Here is a 24688-nt window from a genome sequence, read left to right on the forward strand (position 1 = left end):
GCCTACCTTGGTACCACACAAACCCCGTTCCTGGGGGGAGAGAAAGAATGGATTTGGCTCTGTACCCTGTGAGGATGCATCGTCAAGACAGCCTGCCCCACCCACACTCGATCCAAAGGTGGTTTTTTTTATACATCTTCACCAGATTTTCCCCCCCTGACTTTCTTTTCATACCGCTCAACTTTCAAGTGCCCTTGGGTTAAAATGAGAGGACAGCCTCTCCTAATTTGTTTGACCCTCTAGTGATGGAATAAAGCCCAAACAGTTAAATCAGCTAGTGGGTATGACTAGTGCACATCAAGTTGGACAGTTCCACTACTGTGGTTCAAGCAGGTCGTAAAGGAGGGAAGGAGAACGGGATCTTTGATTCTTATTATTTGCAAAGACATAAAAGAAATGAGATTCTTTAGTCTACCACTGTTCATGTTCAATGTTCAGCAATAAAAATTCTCTCTGTCTCTGTCTGTCTCTCTCACTTCTGTAGAAGTGGGAAACCCCAGGGAGCCTTGAGATCCCCTCAGCCGACAATACTTTCTGCTGCTACCTGTGGTTCCACCGGTCTCTGCAGTGCAGGCTGTACAGCCTCGGAGTTGCCATTGGAAAAGGACTCTGATCTTGAAGGCACTGGTGGCTCCAAAACTTTGCCTGTCTGCTTAGACTGTGCTTCAGGGGAGCCTTGGTTAGTTTTCCTAAATCTATCTTCCACCTGCATCAGAGAAGCAAAAGACATAATGTGCTGTTAGTGAGTTAGTGCATGAGGCATAATGTGGCCCTAAACAAGGAGGTAAAACATATATTCCACTCTGGTGAGAATATTCATACTATGGTTTTCCATAACAGGGTATGGGGTACTGGGATAGCAGCAAGCTAAGTAGGTCTTAGGTTCTAGCCCCAACACTGGGTTGGCCCACTGAGGGGCCTCAGAAATGTCACAACCTCCCTGTGCCTCAGTTTTCTCACTGGCCAAATGGTAGAAATAATACCACTTTTTCCCTGCCTCTTAGGGATACTAAAAGAACAAAAATGACAAACTAGGAGAAAGTGCTTTGGAAAATAAAAGTACAAGGGATTAGTCCGGGAAAAGAAATAATTTCATAGGAGAAAATGTCATCTAAACCTGAGATTTTTCTAGAGTGTGATATTGATATGAAATTTACTCTTCGGCCAATCAATGACAGAGGAAAAGGGGAAAAAAAAACCCACATGCTTTTCATCACAAAACAAATCAAAATGCCTTTCCCAACATTCTTCAATCAGATCCTATTTGCCCCTGTTCCTGGTCCAGAGGAAAGTGGGCCTAGATTGTTAAACTGGCAAACTAGGCACTTGGCAGGGAGTGAATGTTCAGAGAAAGATTTCACCTTCTAGACTGTAAGCTCATTGTGGGCAGGGAATGTGTCTATGTATTGTTATACTGTACACTCTGAAGTGCTTAGTACAGTGCTCTGCACACAGTAAACACTCAATAAATATGATTGAATGAATGAATGAACAACTGAATATTCTGCTGATACAACAGTGTCCTGGAAAAATCAATGTGGCACACCAAGTGCTCAAGCCCTTATATCTCATCTCTAGCTTCCAGCATTAAATCGTCTCCAGAGATGGGAAGACAACCAATTTCTGTTTCTGCTGCAAGTTCTAGTCCAATCAATAGGAGATACTTATTGAGCACCAGGGTGCCAAGCACTTGGAAGAGTTTATAGAAAACAAAAGATGACACCCACCAAAAAACCACCCTCCAGCAGCACTTTAATAATTTACAATTCAGGGATTCTTTCTCTTTACTATTATGTTACTATACGTTTAGTGTATTTAAAAAGCCTTTCTATTTAAGTCTCATCATAATAGTGTGCTATCCATCACAATATTCCCTTTGACATCCCAAGACCTACTAATCAATCAGTCCATCAGTCGATGGTATTTACTAAGTGGTTACTGTGTGCAGGGCAATGCTCTAAGTGCTTGGCAGAGTACAATACAAGAGAATAAGCAGACAATGTTCCCTACCCCTGAGTTAAGCAGCCCCCAAAATGAGGGGGTGGGAGAAATAATATACCTCTCGTGTTCTTTCAGGAGGTTCATACTGGGGTTTAGGCTCCGGGGCTTGATAACCTTGCTTGCTCCTTTCTTGTTGCACTTGCTGCTGCTGCGGCTGTTGCTGCTGCTGCGGCTGCTGTGGTGGCTGCTGCTGCTGCTGCTGTTGTTGCTGCTGCTGCTGTTGTTGTTGCTGTTGTTGTTGGTGCCTCCTGTGATCATGCTGTAGCGACAGGAGGTACGCCTGTTCTTGCTGCAGTTGCCGTTGGAGCCTCTCGGCTTGCCGGTGCTCCTCCATCTCTCGCCACCTGTATTCCTTTGAGGAGAGAGCATTCAAGGTTAACAATGAATGGACCCGACATTGTTAACCTACCAGTCCCTTTAAATAGACTTCACCCACTTCTCTTTCCTTTAATGAAAAGCAAAAAAAAATCGGGAATTTAAATGGCGTGTTACCTGTTGGAAAATCCGAGAGTGTCGCTAACCATGATAACCATTGGTCAGTTAGAGCAAAGCTGATTTTAAACATGATTACTGTTATAAAGTGAGCCAACGCGGTGTTTTTAGAATGGTTATATGAAACAGCCCTAAACCAATGCCTCCCAGTTAATTTTACGTGTTCTGTGTTTTTCCTAGGCAGCATCAAAACCCTCTCGTTCTACACTGAATGCTAAGGTCTTGTTCAAAGACACGACCACCAGACCAGAACTGTTCAACTTTTTAAAATAAATAAGAGCCCTCCTCTTAGAGCAGCAAAAACAGAGCAACCATAGAGAGCTTCTCTAAATGTATGCCTGTCAGCCGACTACGAGGTCAGGAATGGCCTTTGAATCAAGCTCCATTGTTCATAGAGTTAGTGCAGCTGTACCCAGCTTGGGGCGGGGGTAGAGGGGCCGGGATGGGGGAGGATCCTGGGCCTGGCCAGATGAATGAACCCTAGAACTAAGGAACAAAACAGATACAGTGCGTTACCAGTAACATGGCCTGCTCCTGGAGCAGCTGCTGCTGAAGAATTTCCAAGTGCCGCTGCTCCTCTTCTAGCTGTCGCCTGATATACTCCTGTCACATAGAAATTACCCAGCAATAAATTTATTCAAAAGGAATGCATCAAAAACACCTTAGTGGAACACCACACACTGCTTTTGCCCCGGTCATTTATCGCAATAGTTCACTTTTTTTAAAATGATATTTTTTTTAAATGCTTGCTATGTGCCAGGCATTGAACTAAGCACTGGGGTGGGTACATGCTAATCAGGTTGGACTCAGTCCACAAGTCTTATCCACATTTTACAAATAAGGTAACTGAGGCCTAGAGGAGTGAAGTGACTTGCCCAAGGTCACACAGGAGACAAGTGGCAGAGCCACAATGAGAACCCAGATCTTTCTGATTCCAAAGACTGTACTCTACCCACTAAGCCATGCTGCTTTCTAGGGACCAAGATGTAAAAAACACATTTAGGAAGCCTTAGCTAAAGTTCTCAAGTCGGCCCCATACCCTCTGCTGGGCTACCAAATTGGGTCGTGTGAACCATAGAGCACCTGAGAAAGTGTGTGGTTGAGGACATGTCAGCTTACACTCTGAGATCATCTGCATTCTAAAAGATGGAAAAAGATTCATTTAAAAATTTATGAGATAACCGACACTGAATGTCCAGATTGTGACTATAAATATCATCCTTTCATTCTTGGAAAACTATGGAACAGCTAGCATGGGCCAGTGTGTACATTTTCCCAGCTATTTGGTGCAGCTTAAAACCTGACAAACTCTAGATCCCAATTCTCCCTCCATATCTAGTCCTCCACAACTTCAAACAAACCAAGCCACTCTTTGCTGAGCTGGGCAGTGATTATGTGATCCGAACCAACAATCGCTAGTCAATAAATCTGAGGCAACCTAATGTTCTCTTTGGCCTTAAAACCAGATTTAACTTCTACCTCCAAAGGCAGAGAAAGAGATAGTATTCTCTCACCTACGTACTTACTTCCAATACCACAGAATGTCAGGGATATGCAATATCAATTCAGTGAAGATTGTGAATACAGGAATCAACACAAGCACTTTTGCTCAAGTATGCTTCAAGTAGCTAATAATCACACAGGATAGCAAATAATTGGAAGACTAGGACTACATCCTAAAGCTTAAATGTAGATTTTCTTTTAAACTGGTGGAGTTGTGCTATTCACCACCATCTATGATCATTACAATAATAGACAACTACATTTCAGTTCTCCTATAACTCAGTGACTATGTTGCTGACAAATCCCAAATTAAGGAAAAGCCATATTTCAAGGAGTGTGCTTTGAACAGCACCATATACATGCCCACAACCATTTCTTCCAACATCCCATTCTATTTAGATAGATGTGGGTTGTTGGAAAAACATTCCCTAATTCTTTAAGATCGCTCTATCCAAAACATGTAGAGCTTAAGGAGCGGCCTAGTGGAAAGAGCCTAGGCTTGGGAGTCAGAGGACCTAATAATGATAATAAAAAATTTAATGATAGTGTTTGTTAAGTGCTTACTATGTGCCAAGCAATGTACTGAGTGCTGGGACAGATTCAAGATAATCAGGTTGGACACAGTTCCTGTCACATATGGGGCTCACAGTCTAAGTGAGTCTAGATCTAGTCCTGGCTCCACCACTTGCCTACTGTGTGACCTTGGGTAAGTCACTTCACTTCTCTGCCCCTCAGTTTCCTCAACTGTCAAAGAAACATTCAACACCCATTCTCCCCACTACTTGGACTGTGAGCCCCATGTAGGACAGAGACTGTGTCTGACCTGATTAATTTATATCTTACCACAGGTCCTAGTTTTGCAATGTCAATATTTCTTCATTATTTTCATTAACTCTTGGATCCAAAGCTAGTTTGGTTAAGTAAGCTCACTGTGGGCAGGGAACATACCAACGAACTCTGTTATACTGTACTCCCCAAGCACTTGGTGCAGTGCACTGCACACAGTAAGAGCTCAATAAATATGACTGACTGATTGATTATGTGACTGAAATATGTCTTAGGGTTTGTATGGTTTGATTATGCCTTTTGACAAGATATATATTTATAAAGTTAGGGAATATGTAATTAAAAGCATGAACTTGCCACCATCATCAAAAAAGCTATAAATGAAATCTGAAGTGCACAAAGGCACATATGATGTTTTTCAAAACTGTAAAAGGACCTGACATTTTCATTACATACAGGTTGAATTTACATGGACGTTAGAAGCTGAAGATGCAACAGTTTGAGTACCACTAAGTTTAAATACAGTTTTTAAGCATGATCTGAACCTTTCCCATACGCTCTCTGATTATAGTTACAGGCACTTATGAAACAAAGGCAATTAACATTCTAAAATGACAAAAAAATCCACTATAAAGTTAAAAAACACAAAATTCAGAAACTGAAATTAAAAATGAACTCTGACAACCAGATGAGTTACAATAAAAGATGAATCCCATGACTGGCGTTTTACAGGAATGAATAGAACTTTCTTAATCAGGTCATTTACTGACATTTACACAATCCAATGAGGACTGCCCCCAAAATTGACAGTCAGGTAAAGGGAAGGCTTGGACAAGGCCATCATCCATATTATTTGGTGCCACCTAAACTCTAATGTCCACACACCCACTTGATGGCCATTTAGTCATTTCTTCTAAAACACCCTCAAATGCAACAGTAAATTTTTACATGCCCGTAAAAATTCATATTAGAGGCAACAAGTAATCCAAACTAGGCTAAAGTGGACACGTACATATGTGACTTTTCTGTCTAAACTTAATTTTGCCGCCTTCTGTGAGACTCAGCCAAATCTTGAAGGTTCTCTTCACTCTTTTGGTATGAGCTGAGACTTAAGAACTTCTTTTATGGCTGCAGATGTTCTTTGTAATTCCCACCCAACTTTCCACCATGGGTAAGTGAAGAATCAAGGCACCCCTGAAGGGTTTTTTTCCCAGTTGTGATTTGCCCTTGATTTTGGAAGCAACCCACACTTCCCAAAAATCAAACCTCCAAATGCAGCACTTGTCGAAGCACTTATCCCAGGGGCTCACCTGTTCTCTCTCCACTCTTCTTTTCTCTTCTTCCGCTCGCCTCCTCTCTTCTTCTTCTTTTCGCCTCCTTTCAAGTTCCTCTAAACGTCTCTTCTCTTCCTGCTCTCTTCTCCGCTGTTCACGCTCCTGCTGCCTTCGAGCTTCACGTTCTCTTCTCTGTTGCTGTGAGACACACACACAAAAACCCAATAACACTCTGAATGCCATGAGAACAAACCACTCAGCAGAATACTTCCCTTGGGCCTGAATAAAAGATTATGTGCAATTTTAAAAAGAAGAAATCTGGAAAAGGAAAAGATGGGAGCAAACTTGAGCAGTTCATCCAGACCATATAGTGTACTTCACAGTTCCCCATTTACTTTTCTGCTGGTTGTGAGAATTTGGATAAAGAAAAATAAAGGTTGAGCCTAACAGGATGTACATTTAGAGCTCAATCCTACTGTTCCAACCCATACAGGAATTCCTAGATAATGTGCTGATATCCCTGCTAGCTTTTAGCTTTGGTATTGCAAATGGCTGCAAAACCAACACATGTAAAAATCATGCTCATGGGAACAATGCCATTCCTCCCCTAGGTTAAAGAAAAAAAACGCAGAAAGAGCAGTCTCTCAATAAAACTACTGACTCACTGGGCTATAGCTTATGGCTAAGCCTCTAGAAAAAGTCAGAGGAAAATGAAATATTGACAGTTTGGGGGACTTTAAATTTATTTCAATTCTGTGACCTTTCCAGATTGAAAAGACAACAGGGCTAACTACCTTCTTCTGAGAGCAGAATTTACTTCTTCAGCTTTCTGAGATCACCACCTCTGCCACAATGCACTACTCTTCAGCTAGTCTTCCACTAGTTAAGTAACCCTTTAAATGATTATTTAAACAGCTTCTCACTCTTATTAAGTAGGAGAAGATTCTTACACATTTCAAGGGAATTGGGTGGTGGGGCTTTGGATGTCAATTTTGAAGGTTCTCAAATTAGATTTTCATTTAGAGAATAACAGTGTTTACTATAACCATACCAGCTAACAGTCAGTCAATTGTATTTATTGAATGATTTCTGTGTGCAGAGCACAGTACTAAGTGCTTGGGAAAGTACAATATAACAAAAAACAGATACATTCCCTGGCCACAAGAAACTTACAGTCTAGAGGGAGAGACAGACATTACTATAAATTACAGATATGTACATAAGTGCTGTGGGACAAAAAAATGGGAGAAATGTCACTCAGTTCCATGAGTCTAAGATCCACTATCACCCAAAAGTCAAGAAGCACCAAAGCATCATGAGGATTTTGTTAATAAAATCATTCCCACATGTAGGATCAGCTATTTTTTTTCCTTTTAGCTAAGTTTGATAAAGTTTAAAATTACTTGCTGTGGTGAAAATAGGAGAAGCTTCACCCAACTTGTTTTAAAGGATTCTGAACCCAAGAAATATTTCCAGACATCGGCTTCTCTGAGGGAATCAATGCCCATTTACAGAATGATAGTGGCACTTCAAGATTGTAGTGGCAGTTCTCAGAGCCTCTTCTGCCACGTTTATTTTTTTTTTTTATTACTCGGGGCTCTACAATCAGACCCAGCTTGAGACTGCATGGGCTATCGCACTTTCAAGCTTTAAGGCACTCCTCTCTTCTGTGACTTTGAGTTCAATTTAAATTTAGCTGGCAAAACCCATTAATAGTAGAGCAATCCTCCAGGTTTCCACAGGTTTTAGGATACAGCTACACTGTGCCTGGTAAATTTCTATCTTCTGAATAAGTTAGAGGGATTTTACTATATTTTCAGAGAGGCAAAAACACTTCAATATTTCTGTCCCTTCAACTCTTCCTCTGATTGGCTTCTTTTCAAATTCTCCCTGTTAAAATCCTTCTTGGGGAAATGAAAACAATTACCTTGCAGACACAAACGGAAGCATCAGGAGATTGAGTTTCTCTCAACCAAATAATTTAACCATTGTTTCCTTTGGGAAAATATCCCCTGAGAGTCTTATACTGTCCTGTGGCCTCCTGGGATGCTGCTTTAAGTTTGAAAATCATCTACCTCCCACCGCATAAAATCCTAAAAAGAATTTCACTACCTCTCCAGGTCAAAGACAATCATTGATTGATTTTTGACCCAAACTGTCCATCTTGGATATCTAATGACAAGTGCAATAAGCCACCTTCCTCAAGTCCCCATCTTCCCTCAACTTCCTCTCTCTTTCCTTTTCCCTTTTGTCCTTTTCAAAGGAGAGAGAGGACATCTGCCTGCTACCAAAATCAAATCTAGGAAGTACAACCAGGTTATTGTCTTTGTGCCAGAGTACACAAAGAGCTGGAGTTTCCCTACACCGGCAATACCTTCCTGTCGGCAACCATTCACATTGGCTTGCCAGCGGAATACAATTCTGAGCTTCAAGGACTCTGTTCTACATGTCTCAGGAGAAGCGATTGAGAGGAAGGGAAGGGGAGTGGGTCGGGGGAAGAGGAAGAAAGGCCGGAAGGAAGGACATTTCAGCTTCGAGATCTTTAGGAAAGATCAAGCTTCCCTCCTTTTGAAGATCAGCTACCAGGAACCCCCAATCCCGAAAGTCCCAAACAGAGTGAAACAGAAAGCAAGATACTAGAAAACTAACAGATTGATAAGGTTACAGTGTGTTTAGCCCACAAAGTCATGCGTTTCACCCCAACAAATGATCACTGGGTGGTAGAGTCCTTCTCTTTTTAATTAAAGCAAAACTGTTAACTTCTTCATTTTGCTCTTGCCAGATCAAAATTATGCAAACAAAAATTCATTCCAGCTGAATAAGTATCACTCACGATTGAGAACAAGACCATAGTCACACAAAGCCATTTCCTTTCATGTTGCCCTTTTAAAATTTGGCAATAAAGACTATTGTCCCCCGTGAGAGAGGGGAAGGAATTTTCTTGCTCAAAAAAAAATCCACTACTGGATTCAACCACATGTTTCCGGTTTGGTTTTAGCAAAAAGAAACCTAGACCATTAGTTTAAGATCTTGCGATGAGTGCACAGGAGGCAGGATAAGTTACTCCAGATTCTGAAGTTCAGTTGGAAAGAACCACTCTCCTATTTGGACAACGTAATAAGCTTGAAATGGCTGAATAAAACCAAAAAATGTGCCTGGAGGCACAGTTCTTGAGCCTGGACTGAAGTGGTAGGACTTTCAGCGTGTACAGTGCTTTCAAGGATGCTGAGGATAAGCCCGCTCCTCTAGTAATGGTCAGTGTTTCAGATTAGGGCCTGAGGACATTCATTTAGCATTGCCACACAAGGCCTGGCCAGATATCTGACTCAATAAGGTCCAGCACACCAGGTCAGAGTCACCATCAGCTCCGGAACAGCCGACATGAATCACCCCGAGCTTTCAGCACTTTCCTAAATCTTTTCATCCCTAGTAACTTTGAAATCTTCCACAAATAAAAGTGGCAGAACTAGTAATGCCACTACCTGGACCACTAATCTCCCCAGTGGAATTCTGCAGCACAGGTTTCACTGTGTTCGGGGAAATTATTTGCATCTGACATTACCAATTCCGGGAAGACATATGAAATGCTCAAAAGTGGGGCATCAAAGAAGCACATGCAGACTGCTCCTTTTAACCAACCTCTGCTCTTTTAAAATAATATTCATCATAGTCAACTTTTCAGGCCTAGGGAAAAAGGAAAAAAAAAAAACAATGAGAGAAGCAGCATGGCCTAGTGAAAAGAGCACAGGCCTGGGACTCAGAGGACCTGGGTTCTAATGCTGGCTCTGTCACATAATAATAATAATGGCATTTATTAAACACTTACTATGTGCAAAACACTATTCTAAGTGCTGGGAAGGTTACAAGGTGATCAGGTTGTCCCACAGGGGGCTCACCGTCTTAATCCTCGTTTTCCAGGTGAGGTAACTGAGGCCCAGAGAAGTTAAGTGATTTGCCCAAAGTCACACAGCTGACAAATGGCGGAGTTGGGATCTGAACCCATGACCTCTGACTCCAAAGCCCGGACTCTTTCCACTGAGCCACGCTGCTTCTCTGCAACTTGTCAGTTACCTCATCTGTAAAATGGGAATTAGGTCCTCTGACTCCCAGAACCATGCTCTTTCCACTAGGCCATGCTGCTTCTCATTGCTGTCTGGTGGGCACACAGATTTCCTTTCCAGTTCTATGGTGTTATCCAGGCCACGCAACAATGTTGCTGAGGAGTTCCCACACACTGCTGCTTAGGCTACAGAGGTGAACTGAGGCTAACATGGTCCTCAGACTGTGTCCAACCTAATTATCCCGCATCTACTGAAGCGCTTAGTCTGGTGCCTGGCACATAGTAAGTGCTTAACAATTTTATTTTTTTTTTAAAGGTGAGGAGGGAGGAAGAATGGGTGATGCTGAGGCTCAGCAACAAACATTCCACCTCCGGTGTTTCTGGACATTCAAGAAGATATTGGGAAGACCTAAATTTTGGTGCTGGTTTTTCTCTGTCTGAGAAGATCTTCTGGGGCTCACAGTTTAAGGAGGAGGAAGAACAGATATTGAAACTCCACTTTACAGATGAGGAAATTGAGAGACAGAAGAAGAATGGAGTCCTATGTGGGACATGGGCCCATGTGGGACATGGACTGAGTCCAATCTATTTAGCTTGTATCTACCCCAGCACTTAGTACAGTGCCTGGCACAGAGTAAGTGCTTTACAAATACCACTAAAGGGAAAAAAAAAAAAGTGAAGTGACTTGTCCTAGGTCATCCAGCAGGTAAGCAGCAGAACTGGGATTTGAAATCAAGTCTCATGACTCCCAGTCCTGTGCTCTTTCCATTAGACCAGGCTGCTTCTACTCTCACATTTGCACTCTCCCATGTGTCTAGAACAGAGCTCTGCAAACAGCATGGCATGGTCAATAGGGCATGGTCCTGGGACTCAGAAGGTCATGGGTTCTAATCATGGCTCTGCCACTTGTCTGCTATGTGACCCTAGGCAAGTCACTTCACTTCTCTGTACCTCAGTTACCTCATCTGTAAAATGGGGATTATGACTGTGAGCCCCACATGGGACAGGGGCTGTGTCCAACTTTTTGTGCTTGTATCCGCCCCAGCACTTAGTACAGTGCCGGGCACATAATAAGCGCTTTACAATACCACCATCATTATTATTATTAGCAGGCACCCAGTAATACTAACAAATGAGCTCAAGAAAGAAAGGTATAAACTGAACAACCAGACACCAACTCATTCACAACCTGAATAACGCAAATTGATTTCCTGGACCTCCATCCCGTGAGGCTAAGTTCTAGGGAAGACTAAAGTAAAATGTCCCTCCCAGGTTTTCAAAAAGTGACCCCGAGCCCCCAGACCGTGCCCAGAACATGGCAGATGACCCTGATGCCGTACCTCACCTCATCCATGTCACGGGGTCCAGACCTGCTCTGACACTAGGGTGGGGAGAGGTGAGCAGGCTGGAGAGGAGAGGGTAAGACTGTTAATTGATTCTTCTCCATGTCACCCCATATTTTTGGCTCAGGTCCCAACTTCAAACTGCCATGGTTTTGGGCCAAACCGTCTAGGATCTCAGCCAAAACTGTAAAAACAGTCCCTCGATTTTTATTCATTTCTTTTAAATCAAAATTTTAAAATGCTCATTGTCATCACCAACGAATGCCAATGATCCATGCTGAATTAACATTAAGGCTTTCACTAAATGACTGAAAGCCAGGAGGATCAGACTCACACAATTCCCTGCAGAATTTATCTTTCCCCAAAACACTGTTATTTCAGGATAAAAAACAGCCTTTGTCAAGCGTGTCTTATAATAGGTTTTTTTTTTTTGAGAAAAAAAAAGAAAGAAAAGAAAACCAAGAGCAATACGTGTTACAAAGAAGTTTGCATGTGGTCAAATTTTCATGAGGGACATCTGGCTAAGTCGCATCCACCTCGTGTGGCTGGTATCATTTTTATTAGTTCATTTTTTGGTCTTCTGCACTTATATAAAGCCTTTCTGATTCGGAGATCTAAATACATGAACAAACAGCAGGACATGGGCCATCTGCCCAAATCCTAACTGCTAAAAGGGCCATCCTTTTCTGACCTTTAATGGATAATGAAATGTGTATCCGACTGGCAGTTCTACAAGAAGCTTCTGCAGACTGTGTTTCTCCCAACAGTGTCCTTCCCCCATCCCAAAAGAGTCAACTTGTGGGCTAGGGGGCCAGGGGAGGCAGGGGGAGGGGTATGTGTGGGTGTGTACACACATATATACAGACAGTTGTCTTTTGTACTTGAAAAAGACAATGCTCTGCACACAGTAGGCACTCAAAAATATGAAAATGAATAAAGACACCATTTTCAGGGAAATGTGTCTATAGAGGAGCATATGTGACAGAAAAGGCTAATTTGAGACCTACAGTCCTGTCCCCATTGTGCACACATACAGGCTGATGTATGATGTGTACAGCACTTAGCACTGCTTTAGTTGGTTTTTTTTTTTTTGCTTTGTTATATTTTGGGTTTTTTCCTCCTTAGCTCTCTACCCTCACAGGATCCTTCCTTGATACCCTTGTGACATGCTGGTTTTTCTGCGGAAACTGACACCCAGTTTTCAAATGGTATGAGCAATGAAGTTCTATTCCACCATGTCCTTAAACTGTTTCCTCACCCTCCCAACCTTTGGGGTGTCCCCATTTCAGCTCACCACCTTTTAGAGATTCTCCTATCACCCACTCTCCTCATGCATCCCACCAAATGCAGTTGTACTACAGTGAACGTGGCTTCAGTGTTATTAGAACAATTTCATTCTTTGGGATCCTGCCTTCCTTTTTGATAGCGAGGCCAGCCCAGAAGCAAATGCTGATGAAGTCATTGCTCAAGGAGTCAAAACGAGTGCAATCACAGTTGTAGAGAAAGTTGGACAGAACTATAAGCCCTGTAGACCTTTAGTTTGGTTTAGAGCTTAACACCATACCAGGACCAAATTCCATTAGGTAGTTTCCCAAAGAATGTGCTGACCTTCTTGATTAAGCTTTCTAATTTCCTGTCATCATCATTAGACCAGGCTTATGTAGGCTCCCCGGGGCCCAAGCATCTTATGCTTTTACCCTCAATGTGAGAATAAAAATCCCCAGGAGCATGAGAGAGGCAGGGATCACCTTCAAAAGGGGTTGGAGCAGGGAAACTCCCAGGAAACTGATCATGGTGGAGGTAAGGGCAGCCCTATCTGGATAACCTGGGCTGGCTACTCATGATGAGAAGGGTTTATTTTTAAAAAAATAACAAGAGTTGGCATCTGAAGTAGCCTGGGACCCCTCAGAGACACTGAAAACTGTATTAAGTACAGGTTAGACTTGATCCATGCCAAAATGGATGGTATTTTCTGGAGCCCGAGGTGATGTGGGGAGTGGGACTTCTAGAAGAAGGGTCAAATGGAAAAAGAAAGACTGAAAGTGACACACACACACCCATACCCAACCCATACCCAAGAGAGAAATAGAAATCCTGACTTTTGTGCAATGCAGTAGCACAGAAGTGGGGAAGTAGCAGCCAATGCAGCTATCATCTTGATCACCTCCTCCCTGGGGTATTTTGCCCTGTCTGCCCAGCATGGAGCTCATAAAAGCTATGCTGCAGATTCTCCATCCAGCAGACAAGGCAGTAGTGGCCACAATGGCAAACCAATTCAGTCAATAGTATTTACTGTTTGAGGACCCCGATACTAAGCACTCGGGAAAGTGCTACAGAAAAAGACACAATTTCTGCCTACTAGTTTATCAGTCTAACCAGGGCTTGTACGAGCACCCATTTCTCCTCTTCCCTGCTCCTGCTGCTCCAAACCAGGCCCACTGCTGCTGCCACAAATGCCTCAGTTTGAAACCTTGCTGGCTGACATTCAGGTGACAGAAGCAGAGAGGCTGCAGCATGCTGGGGTGGGAAGGGGGAGGATACAGAGGCAAACAGCCACCTCTGAGGTTCATATGAATAGTGCTATCTGTGCATGGATCTGTGCTAGGGAGGAACCGTACTTGCACACTGCTGAATTCAGATTTTTTTTTAAGTGCTGAAGGGGTGAAGAAAAGGGGATTCACCTCCCAGTTTACATATAACAATTACTAAAGTATCTTTGAGGAGGGAAAGAGTTTAACCACTGCCCTGCCAGACAGCGCAGAAATCCATAATTTATACACACTTGGCCCAATTTATTTTGGACATTTAAGCCCCCAAAACTCAGATTTCAAAACAAAAAGAGCAAAATGGTTTTCTCTATTGTTTCTAATCTCCTTTCTTTCAAAATTGTAGTCATTCCTGGATATTTTAAAATGTAAGACCCATGTCTTGCATTACTTAGAGCTAAAATTATACAAAGCTAATCTGAGAGTGATTGGGGTATCCTTTTATAATCATTTCAGGAACAGTTCAAATACAAAACAACAATTATTATTCATACATCCTCTCAAATGTTCCAACAATTGCTTGTATGTCTTCCCGTGATGTACTGTGTGCTCTAACCCCACTGCTTATAAGAGAGAGGAAAGAAGGAAAATAAAAATGTCTCTGCTTGAAAGATTTGGGCTTAAACCATTTTTTTTAGCTGACTTAGAAACTCCTAAAACAAATCTTAACCCAACAAACAAGTGAGATCCCTCAACCACAAGGAAAGAAATTAATTGTTTCCTGCAATTGACTTGACCCACAGAATCCCCCCAAAATGGCCTAGTGGTAAGAGTATGGCCCTGGTAGTTAATGGACACGGGACGTAATCCATGATCTGCTACAAGTAACATAACCTCTCTTTGCCAAGTTTCCTCAACAGTAAAATGAACTGAAATACTGGTTTCTCCTCCTTCTCAGACTCTGAGCTTCACATGGGAGAGGGACTGTGCCTGACCTGATTATCTTGTGCTTAGTACAGTGTTTGGCACAGAGTGAGCATTTAGCAAATCCCACAATTTTTATTATGAGGAGGAAGTGGCACAGACTAGTGGAAAGAGCATGGGACTGAAAGTCAGGTGGGGTGGATTCTCGGCCCAGATCCACTGCTGGCCTGCTTTGTGACCTTAGGAAAGGCATTTACCCTTTCTGGGCCTCTGTTTTCTCACCTGTTAAGTGGGGATAAGACATCTGCTCTCCCTACCTTTTATGCCGTGAGTCCTGTATGGGGCAGGAACTGTTTCTGATCTACCTGCATCTACCCCAGCCTTTGGCACAGTACTTGATTGATACATACATGATTAATACCATAATAATCATGAATGTCACTAAAGACAATCCTTACAGGGTTCCTTTAAATGTCCTTCTGCCACTGCCATCTGCTAAGTGTCCTGCGACTAGCGATCACACATTCTCCTCCCTTTCTTAATTCAAACCTAAAGCCGCCTCACAAATGAAATGGAGTTTGGTGCAATACATCCTGATTTTCGACCCATGAGATGCAGTGACCTGATGCCAAATGTATTACTACATCACGGACGTTAAAGGGCCAGACAAATCCCAAGCACACGGTACCCTAAACACCAGACGGGGAATGCCAAGACATAGAGCCCCAAAACAGTCAGGGCTGCTGGCTTGTTGAGCAAAACCAGTTGATCCGTTCCTCTCTTGAGGCTTCAGTTTCCTCACGTACTCAGAGTGACACATGGCTAATGGAATATTATAAGGGGCTACTTGATCAGGCCTCCATGGAAAGCAAATGTGCTCATGGTTCTATAATCACAGGACAGGAGAGCCTGCCCAGAATTCTCTAGCCAAAGACGTGGCTCAGATGAGGCTGCCTGCCCCCCACCACCACCCAAAACACCACGGCAGCAGGAAACGCATTTTCTTAAGTGGGGGCCAAGAAAGAAAAGGCAACGTTTTCACAATTCAGAGTCTGGCCTTGACAAGGGCACTGCCCCTTAATAGCCTAAGGAAAGGCTCCCTGGGGTTTTCTATATGATTTCAGCTGCACTCCTGGGCATATGTTCCAAAATCAGGTGCGGCTTTATGAGAAAGAAGGGAGGGGGAAAATTTTCCAGTAGAAATTCCAAATTGGTTTTGCAAATGAGAAAACACAGCTGAGAAAGATTTTGTAAGATCCACCCAAAGTGGTTAAAGAAAGAGAAGGGGGTGGGAAGATTGGATGAAAAACTTAAGTCATAAGGAGGGCTGACTTGCAAACACAGGAAAGCCATATGCCCACAATGTAAACAAGAGGTAAAAGCAGCAACGGAAGCAGCATGGCCTAGTGGAAAGAGTACAGACCTGAAAGTTGGAGGACTTGGGTTCTAATCCCAGATCTGCCAAAATGCCTTTTCGTTTTGTTTTTTCTGGTACTTGTTATGTGCTTACTACATGACAGGCAGTGTTCTAAGTGCTGGGGTAGATACAAGGTAATCAGCTTGAACATAGCACATGTCCTACATGGGGCTCAGAGTCTTAATCTCCATTTTACAGATGAGGTAACTGAGGCATAGAAATTAAGTGATTTGCCCAAAGTCACACAGCAGACAAGTGGTAGAGCCGGGAATAGAGCTAAGGTCCTCCGGACTCTTAGGCCCATGCTCTATCCACTAGGCCATGCTGCTTCCCTATGCTTGCTGTGTGACCTTGAGCAAGTCACTTAATTTCTCTGTGCCTCAGTTCTCCTTCTTCCTACTTATTCTGTGAGCCCCATGAGGGACAGGGACTATGTTCAACCTAATTAACTTGTATCTACCCCACCGTTTACAACAATATTTGACCTACTGTAAGCACTTAAGTAACATAAAAATTAAATTAAATTTAATAAAAAACTTGAACATGGCAGCGAGAATAGTGGTGGGAGTGCATAGGTTGTGAAGTATACATACTAGCCATTAAACGCCACTGATCCTTCAACAGATGTCACCAGGCTATTGGAGAATACCACCATGCTACCAGAGAGTAAACAAGCAGGGCACAATGCCAAGGAAATGTACATCTCAACCTTGTAAAGAGGTTGGAGTAACCCTTGAAAGACTACTTTTCTCAAGTGCAAGCCTATGTCTAAACAGGTCATGAATTAAAACACTGGTCCAAAGTCTTCTCAACAAACAGAAAACACAGAGAGGCCTAAAAGGAAGCACGGTGTGGGCAAAGCGGCTTTGCTTTTGTTTATAAATAAAACCAAAACACCCAACACTTGTCACTTAGTACTGCATTTCTAGAGGCTCCTGATGCTCCCTTAACAGTAGAGGGATAATCTCTCTTGTTGGCCAAGTAGGTAGCGGCTTGGTGAAGATATGTCGCAAAAATGACTGAGGGCCTGAAGATTATTTTGAACCTGTCCGCAAGGCTGGATTAGCCATAGCCCCAGAAACCTTTCTTTACACGCAATATTTCAATAGCTAAACCTGGTGAGAGGCAGAGAAAAAGCTTCGTTCTGTGAGGTAAAGGTTTGAGGAGAGAAAGAAGGGGCACATTCTTCCACGACACTGGCCCGGGGTGGATTTCCAGCTTGGCTGGGTTCTATAGCTACCTCTTCTAGCCGCCGTCTCTGCTCTTTCTGCTGCTCTATGCGTTTCTGCCTCTCTGCCAGCAGCTGCCTCTTGTACTCCTCCTGCTCTCGGAGCTGCTGTTCCTGCAGCAGCTGTTGCCTCCGAAGGGCCTCCGAGCGCTCCTTGTTTTCCTGCTGGAGTCTCAGAAAATCCCGGCGGAGTGTGGATTCCCCAGGCACGTTAACAATAGAACTGTAGAAAGAAGCAAAAGCACAAGAAAACGTCAAACGGCTTAATCACCATCCCCGTGAGCAGGGGTAAATTGTGCATGAGCAGTTGGGGGTAAGAATCTACATGTAACATTTTGAAAGAGAGGACAAAAATGTCATGGTTCTAATCCCATTGAAGACGGCTGCACTTTTCAACAAAGCTACTCTCAGAGAAGTTGGTTTCTATTATTTTAGTATTATTATGGTATGTGTTAAGCGCTTACTGTGTCAACCACTGTTCTGAGCGCTGAGGTGGATACAAGTTAATCAGGTTGGACACAGTCTATGTCCCACATGGGGCTCAGATCTAAGCAGGGAAGGGGAACAGGCATGGAATTCCAATTTTAGAGTTGAGGAAACTGAGGCACATGGTTGTTACGCAATGGAATAAAATTTGATTGAAACCTTCCCCCAGGCTTCTAAAATTTGGAGTTTGGAAAAGGGAACTCCATTTCCCAAATAGTGCTCCACGGTCTCTGTAACAATCTCCATCTCTATTTCACTCATCTGTGTAATAAAAAAAGTTGCTGCCTAATGGACCCAGTAGGCTCATTCCCAGCCCCCTGGTGGCATTAAACCCCTGGGATCATCGATTATCTTATACTAGTGCTAGGAAACCCAAGATGCTCCAGCAACACCTAAATTCATCCATCTAGGCAGAGGGAGTGTGAGTGGCCGGTACCTCAAATGCAACCCGGGCAGTGGTTCTTGGAAAAATTGGGGGAGAGAGACAAAAATTCTGAAAAAACACTGAATGATTGGGTAGAGGGAGAGGACAAAAGACTATGGTTCTCCAAACCTCCCATAATCACTCTCACAGAAATACAGTTGGACAGTCTCTAAAAAGACAGATTGCTTGACAGCCAAATAGTAATACCTAATGTGCACCTGATTTCACCCCTGCCACTGCCTCACTCCCTCCACAACCAGACTTCTTCCCCAGGGCCTGCCTCCTCCACGCTGTTCTCTCCTAACCATTTTGAGGTCTCCTGCCTCTTTTGCCTCCCAGGGTCCTTTATGCTTATCCCCAAAACTGTCTTTCCTCTATTTCCCCCTCTCCCCGACATCCCACTCCCCTACCTCTGAACAAATTCCTGTCCCTCCCAGCTAATCACCCCTGTAAGCTACTTCTGAGCCAATCAGAACACTTTTTAAGCAACTTAGGTAGACAGATGTGCAGGCTTATCTACAAATTTATCTTATTTAAAAAAGGTCTGGGCCTTGGGGAGTTGGAGGGATAAAGCCTCAGAGTGAACAGGATAGATAGAAAGTTTCAAAACTCTCAGAGGTCCGATCAAGATTCCACCACAGCACAAGTACATGACCCCTCATTTGTTTAACAATGCATTTAGAATTCCTGTTTCAGATGTTCACTTTCTTTCTGCCATGGAGGTACCAACTGATCTGCCTGGTACCTTGGCTCTCCTTCTTGCTCAGGCACTTCCTCCTCCTCTTCTTCACTTCCGCTATATTCGTACTCCGTTTCATCTAATGAAAAAGAGAGACAAATATCACAGTGCATTTAAAAATGTGCTTAAAATAATATTCTTGGCAAAATACTGCATTCCCCTATCAGATGCGGACACTCCAACATGGGGATACCTTTAGGTCTAGACAAACAAATGCATTAAGCGGTGCATATAGCTTTAATTCTATTTGTTCTGACGATTTTGACACCTGTCCACATGTTTTGTTTTGTTGTCTGTCTCCCCCTTCTGGACTGTGAGCCCATTGTTGGGTAGGGAGCGTCTCTATAGGTTGCCGATTTGTACTTCCCAAGTGCTTAGTACAGTGCTCTGCACACAGTAAGCGCTCAATAAATACGATTAATGAATGAATGAGTTAATACCCACGGTATGGGTGTGTATTTCCATGAATCCAGGAGGCCGATGCGAAATGTGACAGGAAATGGGACTAAGGGACTGAAGTCTCAGAGCCAAAACTTGCCCTCACCCCCGCATGCCCGACTCTTGGCATGTTGAGATCAAACTAGGCAACCGCCCCAGGCGACCTCCGAAACACATCCCTGCTCCTGAACCAGGTGGTCAGACCAGCATCAACTCAACGAGTGACACAATCTGACCCCGGGTCACCTGGGAGCTATAATGGGCAGTGAGAGAGTCCTAGCCTCAGGCGGCCAACATCTGGCTCAAGAGACAGGAAGTCTGAAAATGAGCTACAAAGGAAACATCAAAATCCAAATTTAATACCTTTCTCTCCTCTCTTCTTCCGGGTCCGATCTATGTGGTCCTTAAGCTGGATTCTGACTTGCCTCTCATTTGGCTGGTCCCGAATGAAGGGATGTTTTAAAAGCTGCTCTGTGGAGGGCCTCTGCATGTAGTTCTTCACAAGACAGCCCTCTATAAAGCTAAAAAACTTCTTGGACCTAAGAGAGGAAAAAAAAGAAAAAAAGGGAAGGGCAAAAAATCAGCCAATTTCCATCACATCAACAAAACCCTCTCCCACAATACTAGGGAACTGTCTCCATCTCCTCGAAGATTTTCAGAGCAAAGTATAAAAGGATCAGACACACTAGTCACACTTTCTGGAAGCAACTGCTAGGACGGCTATCATTTTTCTCTCTAATGGGGGAAAAACATTGAAACCAAGAGGGATTACTTTGAGTTTCAAGCATATAAAAGGGAGAGAGAAGTCTAGGAAAATAGGATTAGCAGAAAGAGCACAAAACTGAAAAAGACTGGGTTCTAATCACTATCTCTCTATTTAGCACTGTCTATTGGTAGACAGTGGTAGAGCTCAAGCTCTGGGTCACAGCTGTAGTATTTGTTAAGTGCTTACTGTGTACCAGGCACTGTACTAAGCTCCAGGGTGGATGCAAGCAAATGGAGCTCATGGGTCTCACGTGGGGCTCAAGGGTGCTCAGTCTACCACTATCAACCACTATCTAGCACTTTATCTATCACTACCTGCTGTGTGACCCTGGGCAAGTCACTTAACCTCTTGGGGTTTCAATTTCCTCATCTGTAAAATGTGCATAAGTTAACTCCTCTCCCTACCTCTTAGACTGTGAGCCTGGAGACTGGGTCTGATCTAATGATCTTGTATCTGCCCTAGTTCTTAGCATCATGTTGTGCACATGGTAAGTTCTTAATAAACCATAACTAACGAAATGAACAGCTCTAAACTGGTTACATGTGGGCTGCCACTGTCTGTGCCAAAGGGTTGGAATTTATATATCATGATGTATTAATGAACTAGAAGCCCTACAATGCTGTTCCAAGTCTCCTCCATCAGTGCTACGCTCCTCTCTATTTGATAGAGAAGCAGCATGCTGTACTGGGTAGAGCATAGGCCTATCAGAAGTCAAGTGGTCATGGGTTCTAATCCCAGCTCCGCCACTAATGATAATAATAATAATAATAATGTTGGTATTTGTTAAGTGCTTACTATATGCCAAACACTGTTCTAAGTGCTGGGGTAGATACAAGGTAATCAGGTTGCCCCACATGGGGCTCACAGTCTTTATCCCTATTTTACAGATGAAGTAACTGAGGCACAGAGAAATGAAGTGACTTGCCCAAAGTCACACAGCTGACAAGGGGCGGAGCCGGGATTAGAACCCACGAACTCTGATTTCCAAGCCCGGGCTCTTTCCACTAGGCCACGTTGCATCTCATGTGTCTGCTGTGTGACCTTGGGCACGTCACTTCACTCCTCTGTGCCTCAGTTACCTCATCTGCAAAATGGGGATTGAGATGATGAGCCCCATTTGGGACAGGGACTGTGTCCAACCCGATTTGCATGAATCCACCCCAGAGCTTAGTACAGTACCTGGTACACAGTAAGTGCTTAACAAATACCACAGCTATTACCCAGACCTTGACTTCTCCCATCTCTCAGACCCCCACTGTGACCCTCCTCCCCACATCGCTCATTAGGCTCCTTATGAAACCCTCACCACCCTTTACATACCACTTGCCAGGCAAGAACTAGGCTAGAACATTAGTAGTTATGGTAGTCATTAGGTGCTTACTCCTGTTAAGCTCTATATTAAACACTGGGTTAGATGTAATACAATCAGATCAGACCCAATCCCCGAACCTCAAAGAGTTCACAATCTAAAGGTAGGTACAACAGGTGTCGGGTTCCCATTTTACAGATGAAGAAACTGAGGCATTGTGTGAGCTCAGTGACTTGCCCAAGACCACAAAGTAAGTCAACAGCAGAGCTGGGACCTGAACCCATGTTCCCCTAGGCCATGCTCCCACCCAGGACAGGTCCAGGAGGGACCAGAGTTTCACTAGAGACGAATCCCATTGGGTCCATCATCATCATCATCATCATCAATCGTATTTATTGAGCGCTTACTATGTGCAGAACACTGTACTAAGCGCTTGGGAAGTACAAACTGGCAACATATAGAGACAGTCCTTACCCAACAGTGGGCTCACCTAACTCCTGACTTCTCTGAAACTAAAAACATTAACTTCTGGCTTAGTGGAACAGGATGAACCCAGGGCTGGCAGTGGTAGAGAGAACCTCACAGCCCCGGCTTCAGTGCAAGAAGCACAAAGACGAATGGAGCCTTGGCCTCTATGTGGACACAACTTATAAGGGACTTAAGTCATTCAGAGTGGTCACTTCAGCCACACCAACCACACAATCATCCACATCTCTGTTTTATTGGAACATGAAAAGATCCATATCTACAACTAGCTCTACCTGTGGCACACACTGTACCTAAAAATGGAAGCTCTACTGCTAATGTGTTCTTGAGCAGCAAGAAAAGCATGTTCAATTTCAATCATTTACAATGATTACAGTGAAAGCAGTCATTAATTTTAATATCTCCGAGCAAATGAGTACTGAAAATAAAATCAATGGTTCTGGCCTGGTTCACTGAATTAGATCTTTAAAAATATATACCACATTTAGCAGGGACTTGTAAGTTTAGACTTCAAGATGTGGCAAGATTTGCATCATAATATGATATTCTTCTATAGACAGAAATCTCATTTTTCACTGGGGCATGATTCAGAGAGTAGCTCTCTGGGATAAACAATCATTTTTTTAAAAAATACCAATGCCCCTCTCATTTGGATGTTTTGGGTAAATGAGTCAAAGTTGGCTCCAACAAGCTTAAGTCCATCATTGTTTTTGAAAGAGTTTCAGAAAATTATAAAAAAAAAAAGTTGTGGAAATTTAAAAGAGTATTTTTGCTAAAAAGGATAACCATAAAGTTACTGTGCAAATACAAATATTCCCCGCTTACCATTTCTTAGACTTAAGCCGGGGCGGAGGATTTCTGGGAATCAGGAACAATGCCCGCATGGGATGCATATCACAGAGAGCTGGGGAAATACACAAAGCACAAATGTAGCATTTATTCCATTCAAGAGGGTGAACAAGGCAAAATGTATTATTAAAATGGTTGTCAAATTTGCTCCAGTGAACAGATGTTTTCTGACCAAATGACCCCACGACCATGGATTACCCCAAAGCCTATGGTTCGTTTGCTCTAATAAGTTTCTCTTTAGAGGCCAGTCTTAACATTACACATGGAGGTTTTCCTGGTCTACACAGCTTATCTGGTGGACAATGGGTCAACAACAAATCCGGCTTCTTCATGTGAAACCCAGAGGCATGAATCAGAATAACTGATCCCAATACCTGCTCCATATGGTAAACAATAGTAAAATGAACAGTAAAATTATTCACTATGAATTATACAATCCCAAGGAATGCTTTTAAATAAAGCTTGGTACGTATTTTGAGAAAACAAAAATCAAAGTCTGAAAGTAGGTATAGTAAGATGGCCTTTCAGTAGAGTAAACCTTGGGCATATATGAAACATTTGGGGTGAACACTCTGCTTAGGGATCAATAATTACAATTTGCTTCAACATCAACTGGGCCCAACCAGGACCTTAAGTTGCAGATAGAGGCACTAGCAATTCCACAATCATTCTTGCACACGCTGCATGTACATTCCTTATTATTCTGAATTAATGGTATACTCAAGTTCTCCCATGATGTGAATTTTCTTTACATGACAGGATGATACTGCAAAAGTAGGGAAGGTCCTTCTGATAACACGCATCTCTCTGTGCTAGACTCGCTCGCTCCCCTTTCCCTTCGCCGCTCTCGCACCACTAACCCACAGCCCTGGATCACTGCCACTGTCCGCCTCCTTCGCTCTTATGCTCGAGCTGCCGAACGCTGCTGGCGAAAGTCTAAACACCATGCCAACCTCGTTCACTTCAAGTTTATCCTTTCCTGCCTTAACTCAGCCCTCTCTTCTGCCAGACAAAACTATTTCTCCTCCCTTATTGACACCCATGCCCATCACCCCCGCCAGCTCTTCCGTACATTCAACTCCCTTCTCAGGCCCCCGGTTCCTCCCCCTCCTCCTTCCCTCACCCCCAACGATCTGGCCTCCTACTTCATTAACAAAATTAAATCCATCAGGTCCGACCTCCCCAAAGTCTCTTCCCCCCTTTCTCCAACCCCCCGGCTCTCAACACTCTCTGCTACTCTCCCATCCTTCCCAGCGGTATCCTCAGAGGAACTCTCCTCCCTCCTCTCAAGTGCTACTCCGGCCACCTGTGCTTCTGACCCCATTCCCTCTCATCTTATGAAATCTCTCGCTCCATCCCTTCTCCCCTCCTTAACTTCCATCTTCAACCGCTCACTCTCCACTGGTTCCTTCCCCTCTGCCTTCAAACATGCCCATGTCTCTCCCATCCTAAAAAAACCCTCTCTTGACCCCACCTCACCTTCTAGTTATCGTCCCATATCCCTCCTACCATTCCTTTCCAAACTCCTTGAACGAGTTGTCTACACGCGCTGCCTAGATTTCCTCAACAACAACTCTCTCCTCGACCCCCTCCAGTCTGGCTTCCGTCCCCTTCATTCCACGGAAACTGCGCTCTCAAAGGTCACCAATGACCTCCTGCTTGCCAAATCCAACGGCT

The 24688-nt window shown here is 43.5% G+C and overlaps 1 protein-coding gene across 7 annotated transcripts in view; it reads right to left on the minus strand.

Moving 5' to 3' along the window:
• The window catches only part of MAP4K4 (mitogen-activated protein kinase kinase kinase kinase 4), a 268656-nt gene that overhangs the window by 44110 nt on the left and 199858 nt on the right, over positions 1 to 24688 (minus strand). For 5 of the 7 annotated variants that reach the window (XM_038742692.1, XM_038742684.1, XM_038742680.1 and 2 more), the window contains exons 9-16: positions 22988 to 23066; positions 19965 to 20140; positions 19170 to 19242; positions 17527 to 17737; positions 6093 to 6254; positions 3010 to 3096; positions 2060 to 2353; positions 545 to 706 (exon numbers count right to left, since the gene is read on the minus strand). In XM_038742692.1, coding sequence (XP_038598620.1) covers positions 545 to 706; positions 2060 to 2353; positions 3010 to 3096; positions 6093 to 6254; positions 17527 to 17737; positions 19170 to 19242; positions 19965 to 20140; positions 22988 to 23066 — 1244 coding nt within the window. The remainder of the gene's footprint in view (positions 1 to 544; positions 707 to 2059; positions 2354 to 3009; positions 3097 to 6092; positions 6255 to 17526; positions 17738 to 19169; positions 19243 to 19964; positions 20141 to 22987; positions 23067 to 24688) is intronic. The other 2 variants (XM_038742695.1, XM_038742687.1) reach the window with 1 other exon arrangement.

Source organism: Tachyglossus aculeatus, chromosome 2 (genome assembly GCF_015852505.1).
Source record: "Tachyglossus aculeatus isolate mTacAcu1 chromosome 2, mTacAcu1.pri, whole genome shotgun sequence".
In the NCBI taxonomy this organism is placed as follows: domain Eukaryota; kingdom Metazoa; phylum Chordata; class Mammalia; order Monotremata; family Tachyglossidae; genus Tachyglossus; species Tachyglossus aculeatus.